General features: G+C 51.6%; 1 protein-coding gene across 2 annotated transcripts; it reads right to left on the bottom strand.

Annotated features, from left to right (window-relative positions):
* Positions 1–250: 250 nt before the first annotated feature.
* Positions 251–22,851, bottom strand: MVP (major vault protein). Of its 2 annotated transcripts, none has more exons than XM_063099896.1 (15): positions 22,460–22,851; positions 15,219–15,363; positions 14,821–15,016; positions 8,996–9,119; positions 8,755–8,886; positions 7,716–7,810; positions 7,177–7,413; positions 5,466–5,747; positions 4,356–4,600; positions 4,089–4,286; positions 2,847–3,233; positions 1,914–2,030; positions 1,591–1,717; positions 922–1,110; positions 251–523 (listed from the first exon to the last, which is right to left on the bottom strand). In XM_063099896.1, the coding sequence occupies exons 2-15, from the start codon at positions 15,341–15,343 to the stop codon at positions 305–307; spliced, it is 2,673 nt and encodes an 890-aa protein (XP_062955966.1). In that variant the 5' UTR covers positions 15,344–15,363; positions 22,460–22,851; the 3' UTR covers positions 251–304. The 2 variants fall into 2 exon arrangements, with proteins under 2 accessions (XP_062955966.1, XP_062955967.1); XM_063099897.1 differs by having other exon boundaries at positions 22,601–22,851.
* Positions 22,852–22,962: the final 111 nt, after the last annotated feature.

Genomic DNA, 22,962 nt, shown 5'->3' with positions numbered 1-22,962 from the left:
CAGGCAGGTCATCATCTCCCCACCTAGGACCTAGGAATGCTAGGTCCAAAAGGACAGCTGGCTTTGTGGGTAAGGCTTTGGGTAACATTGCTATCAGAGTGACCTTGGCTTAGTCTTCTCCCTGCCTCAGTTTCCTCTCACTTTACAGATGAGAGTAGTCTCTAGTAACTATTCAGGATTCAGGGGTACTTCCCCCCTCCCGCCCCACCATTAAGCTCCCTGTGACCCAGACTGAGACTACAGAAAAGGATTTAAATGCCCAGAAACGTCAGTTTTATTTGCCAGTGGCCAGTGCAGTAGAGAGCTAAGGCACGATCTGGTTGCTTCCAGGAGATTGAGGGACAGGAAGGGACTGGAGAGGCAAGCCCCCCTGGGGGGTGGGCATGCCAGCTGCCTTCCTGGCTGCAGGCTGAGCCTCAGACCCTAGCCCCAGCAGCCCCATGGCTGTGTGGAAGAGGTTGATGGGAGTGGAGCCATCAGTGATGAGGGTTGATTTCAGGCCCAGGGACTGCAGCAGTTTTACCTGGAGAGGAAAGAAGAGGCGGCAAGAAGACAAGGTCAGATCTGGTCACTTCTGTCATCTCAGCTACCTCTCTAGGAAGTCCAGTTTCAGAGTGACCCTCCCTAACTGATTTGAAGTGTCATCCACCCCTTCATCTGATCACCCTGTTTGACTTCCTTCAAAGCACCTGTCATAGACAATGTCCCATCTGTGTACTGTCTCACCCGGGAGTTCCAGCTCACTGCCGAGTCTAGTGCAGTGCCTGATGGTGACAGTGTGACGCCATGCTCAGATAACACAGTGAGCATGGCACATGGCACAAGGACAGTCCACTTTCCCTTCCCTCACCCCTCTGCCTTCCTGGCTCCAAGGCTGGTCCCAAGACACACACACATCGCTTCTACCGCCCCTGCTCTCACCTGCATCTCTGGCCCAGCCACAGCAAGGTCCCTGATGGTGCTGGGGCCCAGAGCCTGTGTCATCTGCGTGAATTTCTTCACCTCCACCTCAGCCAGCTGCTGGGCCTTGCTCACCTCCAGCTCCAGCTGGGCCCGGGCATAGACCAGCTCCAGCTCTCGTACTTTCTGTACCCGCTGGAGCTCAGCCTCCTGGAATAGGAAAACCCCAGCATTCTTTAGATCATGTGGCCCCTGGGATCTATCCAGCAAGTCACCCTGATCAGCAAGCCTAAGGGAACTGAGGTAGAAGAGACGGAGCTGTAAACTTATAGTCAGTTGGGTGTGATTCCCAGCATGCCACTGTTTAGCTAATGACCCGTGGGAGCTCCTTAATCTGAGCCTTGGTCTCTCATCTGTAAAATGGAGCTAACACCTAACTTAATGGGATTTCCAGTGTTAAACAAGACCATGCATGTAGAGCATATGCACTACCTGGCACAGGGGTGGCCAGTGTTTGAGCACCCATCTGTAAAATGGGTGTAGTAATCCTTACCTTCAAGGAATGTATTAAATGAATTGCTATAGGGCAAAGGACTATGTAAACTGCAGGGTGCTTGCTATCCGACTCTGCTTCAGGGACTGTAGTCCAGGCCCCAACTCTGCACCCGTCCACAGGTATCCCTCACTCACCGTCTCGATGGCCAAGGCCTGTGCTTTCAGCTTGGCCTGTAGCACGGAACCTTCTCCCTCAATCCGCGCCGCCTCTGCACGGGACTCGGCCTCCGCCTTGGCAGTCCCGGTGCTCTCCACGGCCATGCTGGAGGAGACGGCAGCAGAGGGAGGTGACACCCAGGGAGAAGTCCTGCCCTCCCGTGGCCTGGGCCTTGACTCATGCCGGAGCAGCACTCACACACACGTGCATACACACACACACACCCCCGCTGCTCCCGCCAGCAGCTTTTCCCAGCCCCTGAGCCTTCGCCAGCGTTTTCCTCCTCTTGTTGGCGACCCACCTCAGAGCCTCCAGCTCCAAGAGCTCCCTACGAGCCTTCTCAGCCTCCGATTGGTCCAAGATCTTCTGCCTCTCGAGCCGGCCACGGGCTTCCTGCTCAAGCCTCTGAGCCTCATGCCTGCATGAGGGAGGACAGGTAAGATGCTGGCGTGGGGCCAGAGCTGAAACAGGAGCACCAAGGACAGGGACCGCCAGTCCATCATTTCCCCTGGACAGCCCTGGCCCCTGGAAGGATCTCAACATGCAACTCGGCTCAGAGCAGTGTGGCTGCAGGTCGGTGTGGTTCTAGGCCGGGGTAACGTGGGCGGGATCAAGGCCTCTGCTTTTGCCAACTTGCCTTCCAGTGGGAAAAAAACAAGCAAGCAAGGATGACTCCAAACAGCAACATGTCCCTTGAAGGTACTAAAATAGGTGACTGGGCAAAGAGGGCACTATTCAGTTGAGGGAGAAAGGAAAGGGCTCTCCAAGGAGGTGACCTCAGGGCTGAGGCCAGGAGGAGCCTGCCTTGAGAGGTACTCTAGGGAAGAGCTTTCTGGGCAGCGGGAACAGCCTGTGCAAAGGCCTTAAAGTAGGAGCCAGCTGTGTGCTTGAGATGCAGAGGGCACTGGCAGGGCTGGAGCATGTCAGCCAGGGGAGAAGCGTGGAAGGTGGGGCAGGGGAGGCCACTGGACCCTGTGGTGCCTGGCAGGCCACAGACAAGAGTATAGGTTTTATCATGAGCAGTAGGGGAGGCCCAGGAGCAGGGCTGGCATCTACTTCACACTGGAAGTGGGTCATTCTCTATTGGGCAGAGACTAGATCCTTGGGGGCAGGGATGGCAGCAGGCAGACCACTAGGGGAAGCCATGTTATCCAGGTCCTGGCAGTGGCTGAGATGGGGATGCTGGAGAGGTGTGGTTTGCATTGAGCGCAGCTGGACCTGAAGCCTCACTCACTTGGCTGCTGCCTCCTGGGAGTTGGTGGTGATCTCGATGGCCAGCTGGACGCTGCGCTGCAGGGCATCCCGGGTCCTCTGGTCCACAGGCTCGACTGACTGCACGTCCACGCTGCTGACCACCAGCCCATTTTGGGGGAAGATGGCCTGGTCCCGGGGCTTGGGCAGGCCGGTGCCATCAGTGCTCTTGGCTTCTGAGGTCTCAAAGCCAAAGACGGCTGTGCGGATGATGCGGGCTGAATTCTTATGGAAGTCATCAAAGGTGACGGATGCCACGGCCCCCCGCACCCGGGATGCGATGGCCTTGCAGGCATCACCCACGAAGTCAGGCACTGAGAAGAGCTTGGCCGCCTCTTGGGGGTCCCTCCGGTCACTCACCTCAAAGTGCCTGTGAGCAAAGAGGCCCAGAGTGAGGAAGCTGTTTTCCCCCAGGAAACAGCAACTATCTTTGAGAAGGACTTCAACACCCACTATCTGTGGCTGGGCAGGGTCTCTTACAATGGAGAATGCTAATCTGTGCCCGGTAAGGGCCTAAAAAGCTTAACACACGTTCCCATCTACCCTGAGTTGGCCACCCTATGAGCTGGGGATGAGCATCACCCCCATTCTACAGATGAGGAAACAGAGGTCCAGAGAGGTATGTATTTGGCCCAGGGTTACACAGTATGTGGCAAGCCAGAAACCTGAGCCCAGGCAGTCTGGCTTGGGTCTGTGCGCTAACTATGATGCTGTGGTACCCCAGAGGGTCAGCAGCCCACCTGCCTTCATTCTGCTGCCAGCCACGCTCAGCCAGGTGGTGAGGAACACGTGCTTGGGGGCTGGCAAGCGGTATTGCTGCACGTGACTGATCTCACCTCACTCTAGTAGCTGCTGCCAATCTCTCACCTCATACGGGCCACTGTTCTAATCCTCAGTGCATCCCTTTAACAGCCTTGAAAGGAGAAGATGTCGTCATCCTCATTTTACAGACAGGGAAACTGAGGAAAGTGCCAGGTCCACAGTTAGTGAGCAGCACGGCTGGTGTGTCTCACTGCTCTTTTCAGAACCTTGCACTTAAGCATGTGGCCACACACATGCTGGGAGTTTAGCTGGGGCAGTGTCCTGCTACCGGCTCTCCTGGATTTGCTTGAACTCCTGGGTGCCCTCCCAAGCAGGGCATGGAGTCGGGCGTTCTGCCCTCACTGGGAGCCCGGCTCTCCAGGAGGCCCCTCTCTTCCTTCCCTGGGCCCGCTGCCACCCTCACCAGTTGTAGGCGAGCTGCAGCTGCAGTCTGGCATGGTCTGCTGTCTCGATGGTGATGACATCTGTGAAGAAGTCTGGTCCGAGCAGCAGGCAGAGTGCACGGCGGGCATGGGGACGCTTGGGCCGCCCGGCCGAGAGGGACAACACTGTGAACTGCTCCTCGGGACCCAGAGACACCAGCTCGGGTCCAAAGACCACACTGCAGAGAGAGCCCGGGTCAGACCCGTGGGGGCCTCTCCGCCCACACCCCACCAGGCCAGCTCCTCACCGAGCTCTCTTCTCTCTGTAGTCATACACCTGCACAGCGGCATTGTGGGGGACACGGTAGCTGACCACGCGGGTCTTGTTCCGGGGAGCTGAGGGCTGCAGGCTCTTGCGTGTGCTGTTCTCACCCCGGTCGGCCAGAGGGTCCTGCGCCTTACTCAGTAACTCCTCCACCCCTGGGGGCAGCTCCTTCTCCCACAGGACCTCGTCCTGTGTCAGCATGTAGGTGCTCCCAATCACAGAGCGCACCTTGACAGAAGAGGACAGGGAAGGACATCACTAATGAGGGCAAGAGGGAGAAAGATGCCCCTAGTGGCCCTGGAGCAGAACCGGTCCAGGGGGTGGTACAGCACTGTGGCTGAACATGGCCTCTGGGGCAAGGCTGGCTCAGTCTTGGGTTTGGCCTCTGCTGTCACCTTGGGCCAGCTGTTTCACCCTCTGCTTTGGTTCCCCTATCTGTAAAATGGACACGACAGTGCTACTCCATATGGTTGAGGAATGAATGACATTTCACGTGTCTAGTTCAAAAATTGCACTTGGCATATAGTAAGTGCTTGATATTATTTCTAGAATCTTCTTTCACGGGGCAGCTTGGAGGGGATTGCAGGGACAGATGCTACCCTAGGATGGAAAGAGCATACGCTAACATCCCCTAGGAGCCTGAGCTGTACTTCTAGGTTGGATTCTAGGAGAAAGAAGTTGAAGAGGTCAAACCAAGGTCAAGGTTTTAGGTGAAGTAGCAAAAAGGAAAGATTCCACCAGGATACAGGCATGGGGGAGGAGTTTCTTATTGCTCCTAGGCCACGTCCTAGTCAGACCTTTATGCTGGGGGCCAGATGTGCAGTGGGGCAGAGTCCCCATCCTAAAACCCAGCTCATTCTCCCAGTTGGAGTTTCTAAAACTTGAAATTAGATATTTAAGACAAAGGGATGGTCAATATTCCTTAGAATACCCTCACACCTACCGGCCAGTCCACTAGATGCAGCTATTGAGGTTGTTGAAGTCCCCCCACCCCCAACCGTGTACCTCTCCCCATCAGCGTCACCCCGCTTGCCCAGAGGAAGCCACCACGTGGCCACACAGCATCAACAGCCGCCCATCCCTCAGCTGTTACCCTGCCAGTCTTGACGTCCTGTACATAGATGCCCTCGTTCTCGTCCAGAGGGATGGCCTGACGCTCTTCCACCACCTCCACCTTGGCAGACGGCACATACTCCAGGGGCCCGCGGATGAGCCAGCAGTCCCCAGCCTGGCATGAGACCTTCTCCTTGTCCTCCCCCTCCTCCAGGGGCTGCAGGGCCCTCAGCAGCAGTCCCTGCTGCTCCGATAGCACATATACATTCTGGATGCCTCGTTCCAGCCTCTCCCCTGGCTGGAGGAAAAAAGACTTCTCTCCCTAGTGGGAGATGTGAGGTTAGGTTGCAGGTGCCTCCGATGGCACCTCCCCAGCCCCATGTTGTCCCGGGTCTGTCGAGGATGGCAGGCGGAGAGTACACCCCACCCCCACATCGCAATACTGTGAAGTGGGAGTGAGGCTCTACACAAATGCCTGCAGAATCCCACCTGGTCAAACTTGTCCTTGAAAGAGCCTGTGAATTGGCAGGACCTGGATCCTCACAAGCTAAACAGGTAAGAATTAACCTACTCCTCCTCTCCATTTCTCCTGTGCTTTGTTTTCTTGGGATGGTGTAATTCGGGGATTGGTAAACCCTGTTTTGGGGGGCCAAATCTGGCCAACCACCTTTTAAAATATTTTTTTGTTTTGTTTTGGGCAGCTGGCTGGTATCAGGATCCAAACCCTTGACCTTGGTGTTATCAGCACCACACTCCCAAATGAGCTAACTGGCCAGCCCTTTAAATATATATATATATATGTATATGTTATGTATTTCTTTGTTACATTTTTTAAATTGAGATATAATCTACATATAAAACTTACCCATTTATAGTATACAATTCAGTTGTTTTAGTACAGTATATTCAAAGTTGGCCAACCATCACTACTATGAAAGTCTAGAATATTTTCATCATCCTGAAAAGAAACCCTGTACCTAATGGCAGTTGTGCCCCTCCCCGCTAATCTGTTTTCTCTATGGACTTTCCTATTCTGGACATTTCATATAAATGGAATCATACAATATTTGGTCTTTTATCTCTGGCTTCTCTCACTTAGCACCATGTTTCAAGTTTATCTGTGTTGTAGCACATAAAAGCACTCCCTTTCTTTTTATAGCTGGGTGATATTCCATTGCATGGACATACCACAATGTTTCAATCCATTCATCAATTGATAGACATATGGATTGTTTCTACTCTTTCTGTTGTTTGTGCAAATACAATATTACAGGAACACAGCAGACTCATTTGTTTACATGTCATCTATGCTGCTGTCATGATACAACAGCAGAGTTGGATAGTTTTAACATAAACCATATGGCTCAAAAAGCCTAAAATGCCTACTATCCAGACCTTCCAGAAAAGGTTTGCTAACCCCTGGTATTCCCATGTACAGTTCAGAGAGGGGATGAGGTGGCAGGGAGGGTAAACCAAGACATTTGTTTTATGCAGGATGATGAAGGTTCCAGGACATGGATGTGAGATATGAGAGAGAGTTTTGGGATCTTTGGGCATGGGGGGCAGGGAGGAACTGGCATGTAACTAGAGGCCTGAGGGGTAATAGGAGGCTTCCTGGGGATCAAATGGGACAGTGTTTCAGGCACACAGAACTCAGTGTGCAAAGGCACAGGGGGTGTTTCTAGAATGGTACCTGGCACACAGGGCCCCGCACACTCAGGGTGGGCCTGTCGGCAGGAGGAGGAGCTCACCTTGACCACGAGCTTTTGCCCCAGCTGGTTCCTGCCATCTGGTCCGACTGGGTCGAGGATCACGCAGTAGTTGCGGGGGCCCAGGGTGGTAATGGGCACGACCCCCCGCACCTCTTCGTGGACGTCTGGCACATGGGCCTCTGTGTCCCGCACGGTCACCAGCCATTCCTCCCCCGTGCGGCGGACCACTCCCCTCGTGTCTCGGAAGTTCTGCCGAGCCCGGAGGTGCAGGGCTGTCTGAAGAATGAGATGTTAGGGTGCTCGAGTAAGCCTGTCTCCACTTTCTTCAGGGCGATCTGGGAATCCCACTGGCTACTAAATACTACCAGTTCTGACTGAAAACATCTACCAACTCAGGAGGACTGTCTGACCCTTTCACATGACCCAGAATACTCCTCAGGTGATCTGACCTCTGAATTTCTTATTAGTGACGCTAGAAGTATTTCTCTTTTGACTCTCACATTACCTGCCACCATTCTCTGCCACTCTGAGCATTCCCTAGCCCATGGTCCCTTAACCCTCACCGCCAGAGCACAAACCTTTTCTGTAAGGATCACGGCATCCACCAAATCCAGAACCTCCTCAAACACTGCTGGGAGATATGCCCCCACAGAGGTGACCAGCCATTCTTCTCCTGGGCCAAAGATGAGAAGGTAAGGGTCAAAGGTTACCCAGTCTGCTCCCCAGCTGCTCCTTCGTGCAGCCCAGACAAGGGACCAGAGGATTTTGTAGGTGAAGAGATGCCACTGCCCTCAGGCTCAAGGGCAGGAGTCTTTGTATTCATTCCTTTGAGGCTAGAGGAAAACTAACCCCTCCCTCAGAAGCATAACGAAAGCTCTTCTGAGAGGCCCAAGTTGCTGTTAATGCCAAAGCCCTGCTACACCTTCTCTAAGCTGCAAAGCAACTCTTTTCCTTCCCTGAAATGGGCAGCAGAAGCATCTCTGCTAGGGCTGTAGATGTCCTTTAGTTTACTGGAGAAGCAATAGAACCTGGGTGCAAGTTCTAGCCTCACCCTGCCTGGCCACACACCCAGGGCAAGTAACCTACTTCTCTGCCTTGGTTTTATCACATGGAAAATGGGAATAGCAGTACCTCAAGAACTAAGTAAGTTACCATTTGTAAAAGTTTTTTGGTTTTTTTTTTTTTGCGATTGGCTATCACAAGTATTAAACCTGGACCTTGGTGATATCGCACTGTGTTCTAACCAGCCGAGCTTACCAGCCAGCCCCTATTTGTAAAGCATTTCGAGCCACACCTGGCACAGAGTAAACACTGAATTCACTCACTGCATATGGATATCTGCTTTGTTGATCTAGAAGCTGATGAGACATGGCCACTGCCTGCAACTCATGGGTAAGGTGGGGGAGGGAAAAGCCACAGTCACAACCACATGATTGGGGCCAGGCAGAGCCAGCATGAAAGTGGTGGGCAGCCCACAACAGCTTTCAGGAGATACCAGGAAGACGCCTTTTCCTGGGTCACACATGGCTTTCTCCCACCTTCCCCAATTTCCCCTGCAGTCTGGGCAGCTGGGGGTACTCCTGCCCACCCACTATCAGTGCCCCTCGGAAACTCCACCTGTCACCCTCTCCTTGCCGTCCCGGTCCCGGCACTCCTTGCGGGCCCTGAGCCGCAGGGCCTGGTTCTGCCTGATGACCGTGGCCTGAATGATCTCCACAACCTCCACCTCTTTCTGGGGGATGTATGTGCCTGGGAAGAGAAGACCAAGTGGAGGCTGAGGGGCAGAAGATACCAGGGCTATGGTGGGAAGGCAGGAAGACCCTGACCCTGACTCAGGCCTGATGGAGCAATAACTTACCAGGTCCTTCAAAGAGCCACTCGTCTCCTGCCACCACTTTGTCTCCATCCTTGTCCTCAAAATCCAGCAATGCCTTGAGATGGAGGGCAGTGTTGGGCAGAACCACCTGCAGGGGCGTGATGTCCTAGGAGGGGAAGCAGGGGGGTCATGGGACATTCAGTGCTGTGACCCCAGTGCTGTGATCCTCTGCAGGTCAGAGTCCACAGTGTCAATCTTCACACGTCCCAGAATGGGATGTAGGTGGAATGTACAAAGGAGGGGTGGTCCCAAGGCCATCTGGTCTGAAGAACTAAGGGGTGGAGTTGACCAAGTAAAAGATGACATTGCTGATGAGCCAAGGATACACTCTCCAGAAGTGCTTAAGAGTTGTTCAGAGCTACTAAGTAATCTACTAAGAGGGAAAGTGGGTAGAGGGCTTGGTGGAAGATGTGGGGAAACATCTGGGAAGCTGAATAAATGGGTATTTTGTGGCCTAGTGTGCACTGGGCTCTCTAGGAAGTATAAGGATGTGGGAAGGTATAAACTGCTGTAACAGGCAAGTTTTAAGCAGGTAGCTTTGTTTCCAAGGTTGCCACATGGTCATCAGATAGCCATTGTGCTCCAGTCATGATATCTCCTTCCATTAGGAAGGGGGACCTGGCATAAAGTAAAATCCTTTTTAAAGTTTGTAGAAAAAGGGTCGGCCCATGGATCACTCGGGAGAGTGCGGTGCTGATAACACCAAGGCCCCGGGTTCGGATCCCATATACGGATGGCCGGTTCGCTCACTGGCTGAGCGTGGTGCTCACAACACCAAGTCAAGGGTTAAGATCCCGGGCCGGCCCGTGGCTCACTCGGGAGAGTGCGGTGCTGATAACACCAAGGCCCCGGGTTCGGATCCCATATACGGATGGCCGGTTCGCTCACTGGCTGAGCGTGGTGCTCACAACACCAAGTCAAGGGTTAAGATCCCCTTACCGGTCATCTTTAAAAAAAAAAAAAAAAAAAAAAAAAAAAAAGGGTTAAGATCCCCTTACCGGTCATCTTCTGAAAAAAAAAAATAAATAATAAACTTTGTAGAAATGTCTCTACAAACACCCCCCCCCCCCCTTTTTTTTGGCAGCTGGCCAATATAGGAATCGAACCCTGGACGTTGGTGTTACAGCACCAGGCTCCAACCATCATTTCATCCTTGACAATGTTCTGAGAGGCAGAAAAGGAAGGAAAGAGGCATGTCGAGGATAAGGAACATGACCAAGGACATGCAGCTGGTAAAGAACAGAATCAAGACTTGAAGCCCACTCTTTAGTGACATCTACCTGTCATTTCTGATAACCAAACTGGCTGGAGGGGAAGGCAGAGTAGCTCCACCCTACCCACTGGCCACAGGCCCGGCTAGAGAGAGCAGGGCTGGAGGCTCACTGCTCAGACAAGCCCTTCCCCATTCTCCTATGTGCATGGCAGTCTGGTTGGGGGGGGGCATACCCCCATAAACTTCATGTTTTCATGAAGTTTGAATTCCAGCAGGGAGATGAGACAGACGCAGACCATTCTCTATAAGCAGACTTCGGACAATGTCAAGGTAGAGAGGTTCTGCAGAAGTGCAGATGAAGGAGAAGTAAGGGGAGCCCTTTGAACCAGGGTTCCAAGGAACAGCTGGCTTTTAATACAGAAGCGTGGAACGAGGAAAAGGCGAGCATTCTGGGAACAGCATGCAGCCCACCATGTCTTCACCTCCCATGCCTACCCAGCCTTCACTTCCTATCTGTTCCACCACAAATCCCAGGTCTACTTTCAGCCATTCTCTCCATCGCCCTTGTCTGAGCCACCAACACCTCATGCCAGGATGGTGGTAATATCTTCCTAAGTGGTCTGCTGGCTGCCACCCTTGTGTCCTTCCAGCTTGGGTGACAGGGTACCCAGTAGTATCACCAGATAAGATTGAGAAGGGAGAAGAGTTGGGGAAAGGGAGAGTGTTAGGTTTGGACGTTCAGCACGAGGTGACTGTGGGACATCCAGAAGAGGGCTTTTAGGGGTTCATCAGCCTGCAGGCACCACTGGAGTGTAGGGTTGGATGTCTTCAGAGCAGAGACGAAGTAGTCAAGGCCACCAGAACATGAGGGCATGTGGGAGGTTCAGGACAGAACCTGAAGGCAGAGGGGACAGGGGAAGAGGGGGAGACATTTAAGGAGATGGAAAAAGACATCCACAGAATAAAATCTAAGCACACTGCAGTGAGAGTGGACAAATGATGGATGGGGCCAAGAAGGTCTGGGAGAGACAGAAGGACGACCTAGGTACTGGGCCCACAGACACAGTCTCAGGGCTTTGTCAAAGCAAGTTCCGTGATGGTGGCGGCAGGGGCCGGATGGCAGGGGCTCATGAGGGAATAGGGCAGGGAACATCATGTACAAGTTGTCATCGAAGAGTAGGTAGAAAGGAAAAAGAAAGCAGTAGACAGCTAGAAAGTGGATTCACAGGGCCATTCACAAAAGCCCACGAAAACTTAATGTGCAGTGCATACCCTAGCACCCAGCAATTCTTATTACAATAGTCCCTCCCCCCATATCTGCAGGTTCATTTTCCTCAGTTTCAGTTACCTGTGGTCTGCCGCAGTCTGAAAATATTAAGTGGGAAATTCCAGAAATAAACAATGTGGAAGTTTTAAATTGCATGCCATCTGAGTGATGGACTCTCATGCCGTCCTGCTCAGGATGTGAACCATCTCTCTGTCCAGCGCGTCCACACTGCCCGCCCATTATTTAGTAGCTGTCTCGGTCATCAGACTGTCGTGGTATCGCAGTGCTTGGGTTCAAGGAACCCTTATTTTACTTCATAATGCCCCAAAGCACAAGAGTAGTGACTCTGGCAATTCAGATATGCCAAAGAGAAACTAAAGCGCTTCCTTTAAGTGAAAGTGTTAAAGTTCTCAACTTAAAAAATCATATGCTGAGGTCGCTACGATCCACAGTAAGAACGAATCTTCTGTCCATGAAATTATGAACAGTATAATGTTATAATTGTTCTATTTTATTATTGTTGTTAATCTCTCACTGTGCTTAATTTATAAATTAAACTTTATCATAGGTGTGTATTTATAGGAAGAAACAGTATATAAAGGATTTGGTACTATCTACAGTTTCAGGCATCTCCTGAGGGTTTTGGAACGTATCCCCTGCAGATAAGGGGGGACTACTGTAGCTTCTACTCTTTAAAAAAAAAATCTAGCCGCACAAGGACATGGAGACAAGGCTATTCACTGCAGTTCTGTTTTCCCTTATAAACTGGAAACCTAAGTGACACTCAGTAGAGGAATGGCTGAACTTCTATACATTGTGAGAAATTACATGCAACAATTAAACAAGATATGACTTATGGGCCTATATGCAGAAGTTCACTCAAAATACACTGCAAATGAAGACATGCAGCATGACAGCTTTTAAGCAAATGGTTATAATCAATACTTTTTCTTCTACAGGTACTTGTGTGAATGCATAGACATATCTGGAAGTATATACACTGGATGAATAGCAGATCCCTTTGGGGAATGGAGAGCAAATATTAGTGGTGGAAGGAAGAGGGAATGTTATAGCCTTACAAATGCATTCTTTAAAAGGAAAGCTTATACAAGCCTTTAAGACCAGAAAAGGATGGACTCAGCAGAGCATGTTTACTGGCTAAGAGGAAAGCATCGGAGTGATAGGTCGGGTTCCTAGGTCCACCTGAGGAAGGAGAACCTCCTCAAGGCCCCAACAGGTAGAAAGACGATAAAGGTATGTATAAGGTTAGAGGATGGGACACAAACCCAGATCCTGCCAGAAGGCCTCAATTTTGAACTAAGTAGGTGACCAAGTTGCTCAGGTTTGAGGGGGGACAGAAAATAGGAAGAGTGCTAAGAACAAAAAATATTTAGAAGCAGAGAGAAACATGGAAGAGAAAGCTGGCAGACCAGGGCCTGAGTTGGAATGAGCCTCTAACCCATGAGCCAGTCACAGTCCTGTCGTGGTGGTGGATCTGTCCATGCGGTCATGATTGTTCTGGCAGGAAACCCCTCCTGTGTGTAAGAACAGAAAAGGGAGGTAGGAGGTAAGCCTGGTCCAGGACCAGGGTTTTGCTGCATGTCAAGGGCACAAGAGAGTGTTTGTAAGAAATGTTAAGATAAGGTCCAGCTAGCTGGTGTAGGAAAAAAAGATCAGGAAGAGAGTCTGAGGGATAGGAGAGAAGACTAGGACGGAAAGGCTTCCATGGCCAAGGCTTCAAGGCCATGACAATGGTTAGGGGTGGGGGAAGATGGTAGGAGGAGGTGGCTGGAGTTTAGACTCGGGGCGGGGGTGGCGGGGTGGCAGGGAGGCAGGTAGGAGAATAACCAAGGCCAGAGTGGACATGGCACTGGGTGTGGGCTGAAGCAGAACAGAGGAGGTGGTGAGGGTCAGAGTTGAGGTCAAGAAGTTTGTTTTTGAGTTGGCTGGTTAGCTCAGTTGGTTAGAGCACAGCCTTATAATACCAAGGTCATGGGTTCAGATCCCCAAACCAGCCAGCCACCAAAAAAAAAAAAAAAAAAAAAAAAGGCTGTTCTCAAAGTTGTTGGCAGGCTCCTTGCAAGGATATGAGGGAGGCCTGCACCAGGTGCTGCCTGCAGTGATGGTGACAAGGAGCATCAGCATCATGTGGCCCTGCTGCCCCCCTGGTCCAGGGCAGGTCAGGGTCAGGTGGGAAGGAACAAGCAGCCGTGGACTGGGGCTGCTGGGAAGTGGAGGGGAGAGCCAGCAGGGAGAAGGGAAGCTTTTACTCTCAGCCAGGGATTGACCAGTAAGGGGACCTTAACCCCTGACTTGGTGCTGTCAGCACCCCGCTCTCCCAAGTGAGCCACTGGGCCAGCCCCAGGGAGCTTTAAATTCTGGTTCCCAACCTCCCTCACCCCACCCGCCACTCCTCACCCAGAGGGGAATTTCGTTGGTCTGAGGTACAACCTGGATGTGGACATTTTTTTTTTGGCAGCTGGCCGGCACAGGGATAGAACCCTGGACCTTTGCTGGCCAGCCCGGATTTTTTAACCTTTCATTTTGACAGCTTCAGACTTACAAAGAAGTTACAAAAATAGTAAAAGAATTCCTGCACACTCTTCACTCAGATTCCTTAAGGGTTAACATTTCAATCATTCCTTATCATTTTCTCTCTCTAGACACACATTTCTTCCCCAAACTGTCTGCATCTAACTGGACACGACTGTCTCCAAAAGCTCCCCAGGTCACGCCTCACATGTTCAGGATCAGTAAGTGCTAGTCAGTAGAGGAGCTCAGAGTCAAAAAGCATAAAATGGCAAGAAAGTATAGCAGGAGAACAGTTAAAAAACCAATGGTGGGATGCCCCTGGCTCAGGCCCAGGCCCAGGCCCAGGCCTGCAGGCAACAGGCCTCTGGAGCGATGGCTTTCCATGGAGCAGGCTCAGGCCTCTGGGCCTGGATCTTGTCTTGTCCACTGAAGTGGTCACTGCCCACCAGTGTCCAGCACTGTTTGAGTGAATAAAGCACTTAACCTTGGCACCACTCACAGCACCAGACTGGCCAGGTGCTTCCGGCAGGCACTGGAACCTGACAGAACAGGTGGCAAGAGGGGCCGGGCCAAGAGTTCTCAAAGGAGGGGTCAGTCTGTTTGGGGCAAGTGTGGAGGAAGCAGGTGGTTGGGGAAGGTGAGCAGGGGTCCAGTGAGTCCATTCTGCCCCTGGTGAAAGCCAGAAGACATCCATCCCACCCCTCCCACTGCCCCGGCTTGTTTTCCCTTCAGCAGAGACCTGGGACAAGGTGGCGGGACGGATGGAGTGGGGTAAGGGGGAGGCAAGACAGATACCTTCTCCAGCACCTCCCCCGGGTACAGCGGGAAGGGATCCTGGGCCAGCCGGATCTCTAGGTCAGCGTGGCGAAGCCGTACTTGCCCAGTGACGTCGAACAGCACTGAGCCCTGGGCATCCCGGGACACAGGGTTGGCCACTGTGCAGTAGTGGCGTGGGGGGACAGTCACCATTCGCAAAGGGGCAAACAGCACCCTGTTGGAGGATGACAACAGGTGTGAGCACCCAGGTTTCCGCTCCCCAAAGAGGCAGCAAATGCAAGAGAAACCTCCCTGTCACCCAAGTGAGGGCCACCCCTGCCCGGGAACAGTGGGCAGGAGGAGGAGGATTATGCCAGCTGGACTAGCAGGCCCTCCTTGGCCCCAAGGATCCTCCTCAGCCCAGTCCCCACACCAACCTCTCATTGTCCTGCCGGATGTAGGTCTTTGGTCCGACCTCCACACGGGACACATTGCTGTTCTGGTCCAGGACATGGATGTAGTGGTACGGGGGGATGCGGATGATGGACTCGTCGTTCGCCATGGTGACTCCTAAGCCCAGGGCTAGGCAAAAGTGCAGGTGGGGGACACAAGGTGAGCCCAGAGGGCCTGGGACAGGCAGGCGTGAGTCTGAGGGTGCGTGGGCAGGGCATGGCCCTTCTGCAGCTCAGATCACTCCCCCCTCCTGTCCTCATGCCCACCTCCCCTTTCTCTTCCCACCCAGCACAACACAGCCCACCCAGACCTCACCTTTGCCAAGAACTGCATGACACAGTTTACCACAGAAGCCAGTTGCTGCCAGTTCCTCAACTCCTGTCAATTACATCCCCCTAAACTGCCTGCAGCACCAGAAAGGGCTTTAGATCAAAATGTGCCCAATCCCTACACTGTAAAGGTAGAAATACTCCATGCTGGGAGAGCTGGGGAGTCAGGGACAGCGACATGGTCCTACTGTATTCAAATGTTAGCCCACAGCCGAGATTATTTGCATTATCTGTGCCCCCTTCATCCTTCCTCGTGCTTTAGGCAATCCTGGGTGAAATGTAAGACAGGGTCCACCTCTCACGGAAGGGATCAAAGAACTCCCCAAGAACCAGCTGGATAGTGACACCACAAATCATTCTAGTCCTTTCCTCCCCAGTTCTCTCCCTGGTCTGTCATCACCCTCAGCTCCCTGCAGTTGTGGACAGGAAAGGGAAAGGGGGTAAGTGATTATTGTATTCCACCCACCCCCATCCCACCCGCTCCTGAATCCTGGGTGGTTCCATCTACTGCTTGGTCTGTTCAGGAATGTTACACACCCTACCTAGCTCCCATCCCTGTCTCCAATATCCCTTGGACTATGGACATGTCCCTTTGAGTCATACAAGGGAAACAAGTTGACTAGACAACCAGAGCCTTGTCCTTGACATTTTTGTTGCCATCACCAGAGAGGAGTGGCTAATTTACTCCACCATCCTCAAAACTTCCAATCTGGGCGAGAATACAAGCAAGAAGGGAAAGGGAATGGCTTGGCACAGCAAATATAGGCAGGAGCCATGGAATTTCAGAATCTAGGTTGGAAGAAGCCCAACAGAAGACTTTTACTTGATCCACACAATCTGTAAAATTTCAGTTTTTTGTTTAGAATTTGTGAATTTTCACAAACTCCCAATTCCTGGTTCTCTTGAAGAATTAGGAGACAAGCAATACAACACTGGGCCCACATTCCCATGTGGCAAAATTGGCAAAAGCCCATTGGCAGCTGTCCCCTTTAAATGGGACACAAGCTTTCCTGATAACCACAGTCTACAGCACTCCCTATTGTCTTACACCTGGGCAATTACACTCACATCACCAGCCTGGCTCCTGTTTAAAATCCTCTAACTCAGCATTGTCCAGTAGAACTTTCTACAATGATGGATGAGTTAGCCCAGTTGGTTAGAGCACAGTGTTATAACACCAAGGTCAAGGGTTTGGATCTCCATACCAGCCAGCCACCAAACACACCCAGGAGAATATTTTAAATCTACATTGTCTTTGGACTAGCCATATGTGGTTGCTGAATACTTGAATTGTGGCTAGTCCATCTGAGGAACCCAATTTTTTATTTTAATAAATTTTAATTTAAATAGCCCAATGTAGCTGGCTGATCCCACATTGAACAGTGTAGCGCTAAGTAGTTGAGACTCAGGGACAATGAATCCTTCATGGCCAGAAAGCAAGTTAGTGGTACTATCAGGACTAGAACCCTGATGGAATGTCTGGTCCCGTCTTTCTCAAAATGCAGCATGGCACAGTGGTCAGGGGTGTGGACTCAGACCCACACTGCCTGGACTTGCAACTCTGATTTGCTGTTTTCATGCATCATATTGTTTCCTTAACGTCTTACCTCCTTTTGAAAGAGATTAAAGTTTTGATGTTTTTCTGGTACACTTTGCACATCAGAGGAATGTTCTTCTGCTCCTCATTCTTTTATATGGCAACTTTGTATGGGATTTGACCTTTTCTGTTGCTCATTTTACTTGAACTTCGTTTCCCTTAACTTGTAGGGGGTGGCTTTTCTAAGGTCAGACCTCCCTTTTCTGTTATTGGAGAACACAGGGGCTCGCTTTTCTGGTTTCCTGGCTGTGTTCTCCTCCCCACTTCTATGTGCACCTTCTCTTTCCTTCCTCTCTATTGGCCCGTCCTGCCCAGCCTTGCTTCCACTCCCCAGTTGCTCCACGGTATGGGGCCCTGTTCTATCTAGAAGGTTTACTTCTAAGAGTCCACAGGGTTGGCTGGGACTACCTGGACCTTGGCTCTAACCCTTATGCAACAGGCCATCTGAGTCAAGCCACTTGACCTCCCTGTACCTGTTTCCCCACCTGCACAATGAGAATGGATAACAGCATCTCTCTCAAAATTCTGAGATCTGATTTAATATATAAAACACTCAGAACAGAGCCTGGCTCTCCGTAGCACTATGTGCTTTACCATGGAGGAGGAAACAGCACCCGAGGCCCGACTTTCCTATCCAGTGAGATGAGGGGATATGACCAGCACCTGAGGCTCATTACCCCACCTGGCACCCTGGCTTAAGCCTCACCTGTTCACTGGGCAGAAAGGCACAAGTCTTGTGCCACCCCAGCTGTGGAGCTAGAGCAGTAGAGCAGGGGCAGCCGATAGCCAAGTGAGGCTTTTTCCCACTGCTGCTTTGCCTGGTTCTCTGTGGGTAGAAACCTGGCCCGGAAACCAGATGGGGAAGAGAAGGGCTAGGGCTGTAGGCGGAGGTGCGGACAGGGCTGAAGCCCTGCGGGGAAGATCTGAACTCTAGAAGACACGCGAGGTTGGAAGAAGGCTTCAGGAACAGCCTCCACTGGCTACTTGTTGGATGACCCCCCACCCCCTGAAGGCTGAGGCCTCTCCACCATCTGCCACCCCAGCTGGACCCAGTCAGGGGGGCTGAGAGCCTTGGCCAGCACAGTGACTCAGCGACAGTCATCCTCATGGCTGACTGGGCTGGGCTTGGCTCCCGCTTTGCTCTGAGGCCAAGCCCTTGCCAACTGCCCCTGTGGCAGTATGAGGACCCCGCCTTACCTCCGTGGCCACCCACCTGCCATGCCGTAAAGCTGTGCCTTCCACTTAGGCCACCTGCCAAGTTTACCCACAGCAGGCTCTGTCTTTCTAAGACCCTTGCCATCCCCGGAGGTAGACCAGGGAAACTATTTGACTCAGGCAGCACGCTCGTGACAAGTCTCAGATTCAGGCTCTTGTGGTTTATCAGATGATATGTACAGTTAGGGCATTTTACTTCTACATCGGGGCCCTCAAAAGACAATGGCTAAGGATTGTGCTGACCTTTGGAAGGTCCTGCCCAGCCCTTGGGTTTGGCCCCACCTCCCCAAATCCACTCACCCATCTCCCGTAGTCCCTGCTTCTGAGATCTGCCCCCTAGTTGGCTCTGGGGGGCATGTGCCCAGCCTTGTCTGAGCACACGTCCCTCAAATGTCATGAGGCTCCTGTAAGAAGCACAGCCAACTTCACTCAAAGTCTCAGTGCACCTCCGCCTCACAAAGAGTAATGGGTGGGTGGGCAAAGAATTAAACAGCCTGTCAGAAGCAGAAGCTGGGTTCACCCTAAGCCAAAAGACAGGCTCTTTATCCCAGTCTCTTGACGCAGAAGTAAAACTTATGCTTCAGGAAAAATGAATAAATAAATGAGGCACAATGTATCAGAGATCCTCAGGGTCAACTGTGAGAGGATGACACAGTGAGTGAGTGACTCTGAAACAGTAAATGCCAAAGTGACCCACAATGAGCAGTGTATGTATGTGGCCCACAGTGAGCAGTCCAGCCCCACCTGGGAGCTTGTTAGTGAGGAAGACTCCTGGGCCCCACCAGAGCTGCAGAATCAATCAGCATTTTAACTAGATCCCCGATGATCTGCGCACACTTTAAAGTATGAGCAGCTCCAGTCTAAAGCAGCCACTCTCTACCCAGGCTGCACATTAGAGTCACCTGGAGACCTTTTAAAGCCACCCATCTCTAATGATTCTGATTTAATTGGTCTGGGGTGGGGTCTAAGCATTGCTTTTTTTTTTTTTTTTTTTTTTTTTTTTAAAGATGACGGGTAAGGGGATCTTAACCCTTGGCTTGGTGTTGTCAGCACCACGCTCAGCCAGTGAGCCAATCGGCCATCCCTATATAGGGTCCGAACCCGTGGACTTGGTGTTATCACCACTACACTCTCCCAAGTGAGCCATGCGCTGGCTCTAAGCATTGCTATTTTTAAAAGCTCTCCTGCTGACTCTAATATACAGCCAGAATTGAGAACCAGTGGTGATGGAGTTTGGATGTGTTGTCCCCTCCAAAACTCATGTGGAAATTTGATCCTCAATGTGGCAGTGTTGGAAACTGATTGAGTCATGGGGGCAGATCCCTCATGAATGGATTAATGCTCTCCCTGGGGGAGGGGGGATTAATGAGTAAGTTCTCGCTCTATTAGTTCCCGCGAGAGCTTGTTGCTTAAAAAGACCCTGGCACCTTCTCTCTCACTTCCTCTTGCCATGAGATCTGCTTGTACCCACCAGGTCCCTGCCACTTCCCACCATGAGTAGAAGCAGCCTGAGGCCCATGCCAGACGCAGCTGTCCCAGAATCATAAGCCAAATAAACCTCTCTTCTTTATAAGTTACCCAGTCTCAGGTATTTCTGTTATAGCAACACAAAACGGACTAAGACAAGTGGGGAAAATGTCAATCCAGCAGGTTCTGACACTGCCAGCATCGTCTTGGGCCGCTTATCAACCTCTGAGCCTTCCTCTCCTGGACTGTGAAGTGGGAATAAACGGAACTGTTTGCTGAAGTTAAAGGTGTTAGAGAATGGAGCGTATCTCTAATGCACAGCAGGACTGCAACAAACAGCTAGATGGAGGAAGAGTAAAGATTAGCTCAGGTTACACACTGAAAAAAAAAAAGAATGATAGTAAAAAAAAAAATAAGATTACAGACTCAGCCTCAAGGGCAGGGAATTTCACTTATTCTCCTCCAGCTCCTTCTTCTACCCCAGATCTAAGCAGCGCCCTTTGTCCCCAACACCTGGGCTCTTGGCCAGGGAGGCCCGAAGGTGGAGGTGAGGCCAGTGACACAGCCCTGCCACCAGACCTCCACCAACCTTAGGTTTAGGAAAAGGTGCATGAAGTACAGTATAAAGAGGGACTCATCTTTGCAGAGTTTTCTTTCACTGATTTTAGGTTAAATGTTATAGTCTTTGTCCAGGGGATGAGAGAGTCACATGAGTCAGAAACTGCAGAGAGCCTGTTTTCACCTGGCAGTTTTTTGGCTTATTGAGACTTTTTCCAGTTTTAAGGGACTATTAACGGAAACTGAGAATTTGTCTCATATAAATTACTTTAAGTGGCAGAGTTTCAGGAACTTTTCTTCCTAAGAAAATCTTATTTGAGCTCCAGCCCAATTGGGCCACTTTAGCAGGGGGAGTGGAGGTGGGGACAGCTTGATGGCCTCACTAGGGGCAGGGCAGTTCTGCCAGCCCTGGACTCTGCTTATCCTGCCACCTCCCTCCCTCGTGCTGCCAATTAATGCCAATCATCAAAGGTGAGAATTGCCTAGACTAGGAGTGACCCAGGAAACAGGTTTCAGAATGCTAGATATACATCAACATTTTCTATTTCAAATTTTAAAAAATTTATTGGTTTGTTTTTATCAACATTTTCTAAACTCACCCAATTACAGGACTTGCCTGGGATTCTTAATCCTGCTCAAGCTTTTCCCATGCCTCCCCCCAGACCCACTGGATCAGGGTTTCCAGGAGAGATACGCCGAAACGTGCGTTTTATGCAAGTGCCCACAAAAAACAGCTCCCACTTAATACAAACTTAACCAGTGCCAGGCATTGTGTTAAGTGTCCTTAATCAACTCATATTATCCTCACAAGAACACCGAAGTTACAGAACTTGCTCAGGATCACACAGTTATCAAAGGATGGAGCCAGAATTCTACCCTGAGTATCGTGACTGCAAAGCCCCCAAACCAGAAGGCAGAGTGGCTTCTTAGGCAAAAGCATTGATGATTCTGGACCTGGAACAAGGACTTAAGAGCCTGGGTGGGGCTGGGTTTTGCCCAGGAGACAGCACCAATGGCAGTTCAAAGGTGAGCGTTTTCTGCAGTCTGGGCCAGTGCCTAGCCTCTGCTCCCCTAGAATCTGGGAGGGTAGCACCAAACTAGAAGGCCTGAGCACCCAATTACCTTGAAGTCCTTAGGCTATCTCTGGGCCATCCACTCATGGTGGCTGCCCTACCTGCTCATGACTATGGAAAGCTGCCCTGCCTAGATAGCCACACCCCAGGGCAGGGAAGCCCAGGTGCCCTGTATGCCATGGGTGGAAACAGGCAGGAGTTTCCAGGGAGAGTCACCTGGCACCCCACGTGACAGCCAGCCTTGCCTCCATAACCCAGGGGTCCACCCAGGCAGGGAGCAGAGAACACTGGGAACATCTGCCTCAACTACCATCATCCATACCAAAGTGCTTTGGTCCAGACTGACAGCTCTAAGATCCCGAGAATCACAGGCTGGTGGGTCCAACTGAGCTTCCTGTTTTTCACTTCCCCCTCCCAAAAAGAAAAGATCCTTGCTCACCAAAGTCTATGCCTTCTGGAAATTGATCCTACTTCGAGATCACTCTGCTAATGACTTCTCAAGTGATCTGGCAAGGCCCACAGTTGGCATAGCCGTGCACGGGGCAGAAGGAAAGCCCCAACATTTGGCAGAGCTGAGGGGTCCCAGTGGGGACAGGTCACATTCTAGGAGTTCAGGTCCAAAGCCCAGGTCCCCAGGGGGAGGGGGCAGGTGAGTACAGCAAGGACCAATCTAGCTCCAAGATGGAGTCCAAATGGATCTCCTAAGGTCCCCCCTTCCTTATTTTCTGTGTGTTTTGGGGGGCTGGCTGACTGGTACGGGGATCCGAATCCTTGACCCTGGTGTTCTAACACCATGCTCTAACCAACTGAGCTAAATGGCCAGCCCTACCTCCCTTACTTCTGATGTGGGACTCTAAAGTCAGAGAGGCCTGAGATTTAGAAGGGGGCTGGAGGCAGTGCTGATGAGCTGATCTATCTGCCTTTGCCTCTACACCCAGAAAACTCCGACAAGGAAAGCAAAACCTCCCTTGGCAGAGCCCACCTACCTTCCTTCTCCGATTCAGAGAGGTCTTACTTGCCCCAGCAGAAGCAAGGCCCTTGACAGCAGGACAGAGCTAAAGCGAGCCTTGAGGGGCACAGAGACCCACCACTGGTTTGGGGTTTGGCGACCAGTACAACGTACTCACATCTAGAAGTGTGCCTAGCTGCAACAGACTCCTCGGATCAGGAAACTCCCTCGCCCAGCCACAGGATCACTTCCCGGCAGGGCAGGGCAGGCCTGTGGGTGGGGCTTGGGTGCTTAAAGGGCCCTGGCAGCTGGTTCTCATTTTCTCCTCTGGGCTGCTTCTGCTGCAGCTGAAGGCACCCCAGAGCAGCCCATTCTGCGCTTAGGAATTCTTCCCCAGAGCCAGCTGGTAGCGCTGGAATGAGACTGGAAAAGGTCATTGAGCCTGAGGCAGGTGGCAGGTGCTGACTGAGCCCCCCCTCTGTCCCATCTGGCTTTAATTTTCCAATCTAGGTGAATAGAATCCCACCTCTCCTCTCAAAT

Source organism: Cynocephalus volans, chromosome 6 (genome assembly GCF_027409185.1).
Source record: "Cynocephalus volans isolate mCynVol1 chromosome 6, mCynVol1.pri, whole genome shotgun sequence".
In the NCBI taxonomy this organism is placed as follows: Eukaryota; Metazoa; Chordata; class Mammalia; order Dermoptera; family Cynocephalidae; genus Cynocephalus; species Cynocephalus volans.
Note: the sequence above shows the minus strand (reverse complement) of the source record. Positions and strands in the feature narration are given on the sequence as shown.

Excerpts from the sequence above, each read along its gene's own strand:
- MVP (XM_063099896.1), bottom strand. The coding sequence starts at position 15,343 with ATGGCGAACGACGAGTCCATCATCCGCATCCCCCCGTACCACTACATC. Across the intron at positions 8,887-8,995 it reads GTGGCTCTTTGAAGGACCTG|GCACATACATCCCCCAGAAA; the intron begins GTAAGTTATTGC and ends TTCTCTTCCCAG. Across the intron at positions 5,748-7,176 it reads GGCAAAAGCTCGTGGTCAAG|GGAGAGAAGTCTTTTTTCCT; the intron begins GTGAGCTCCTCC and ends ATCTCCCACTAG.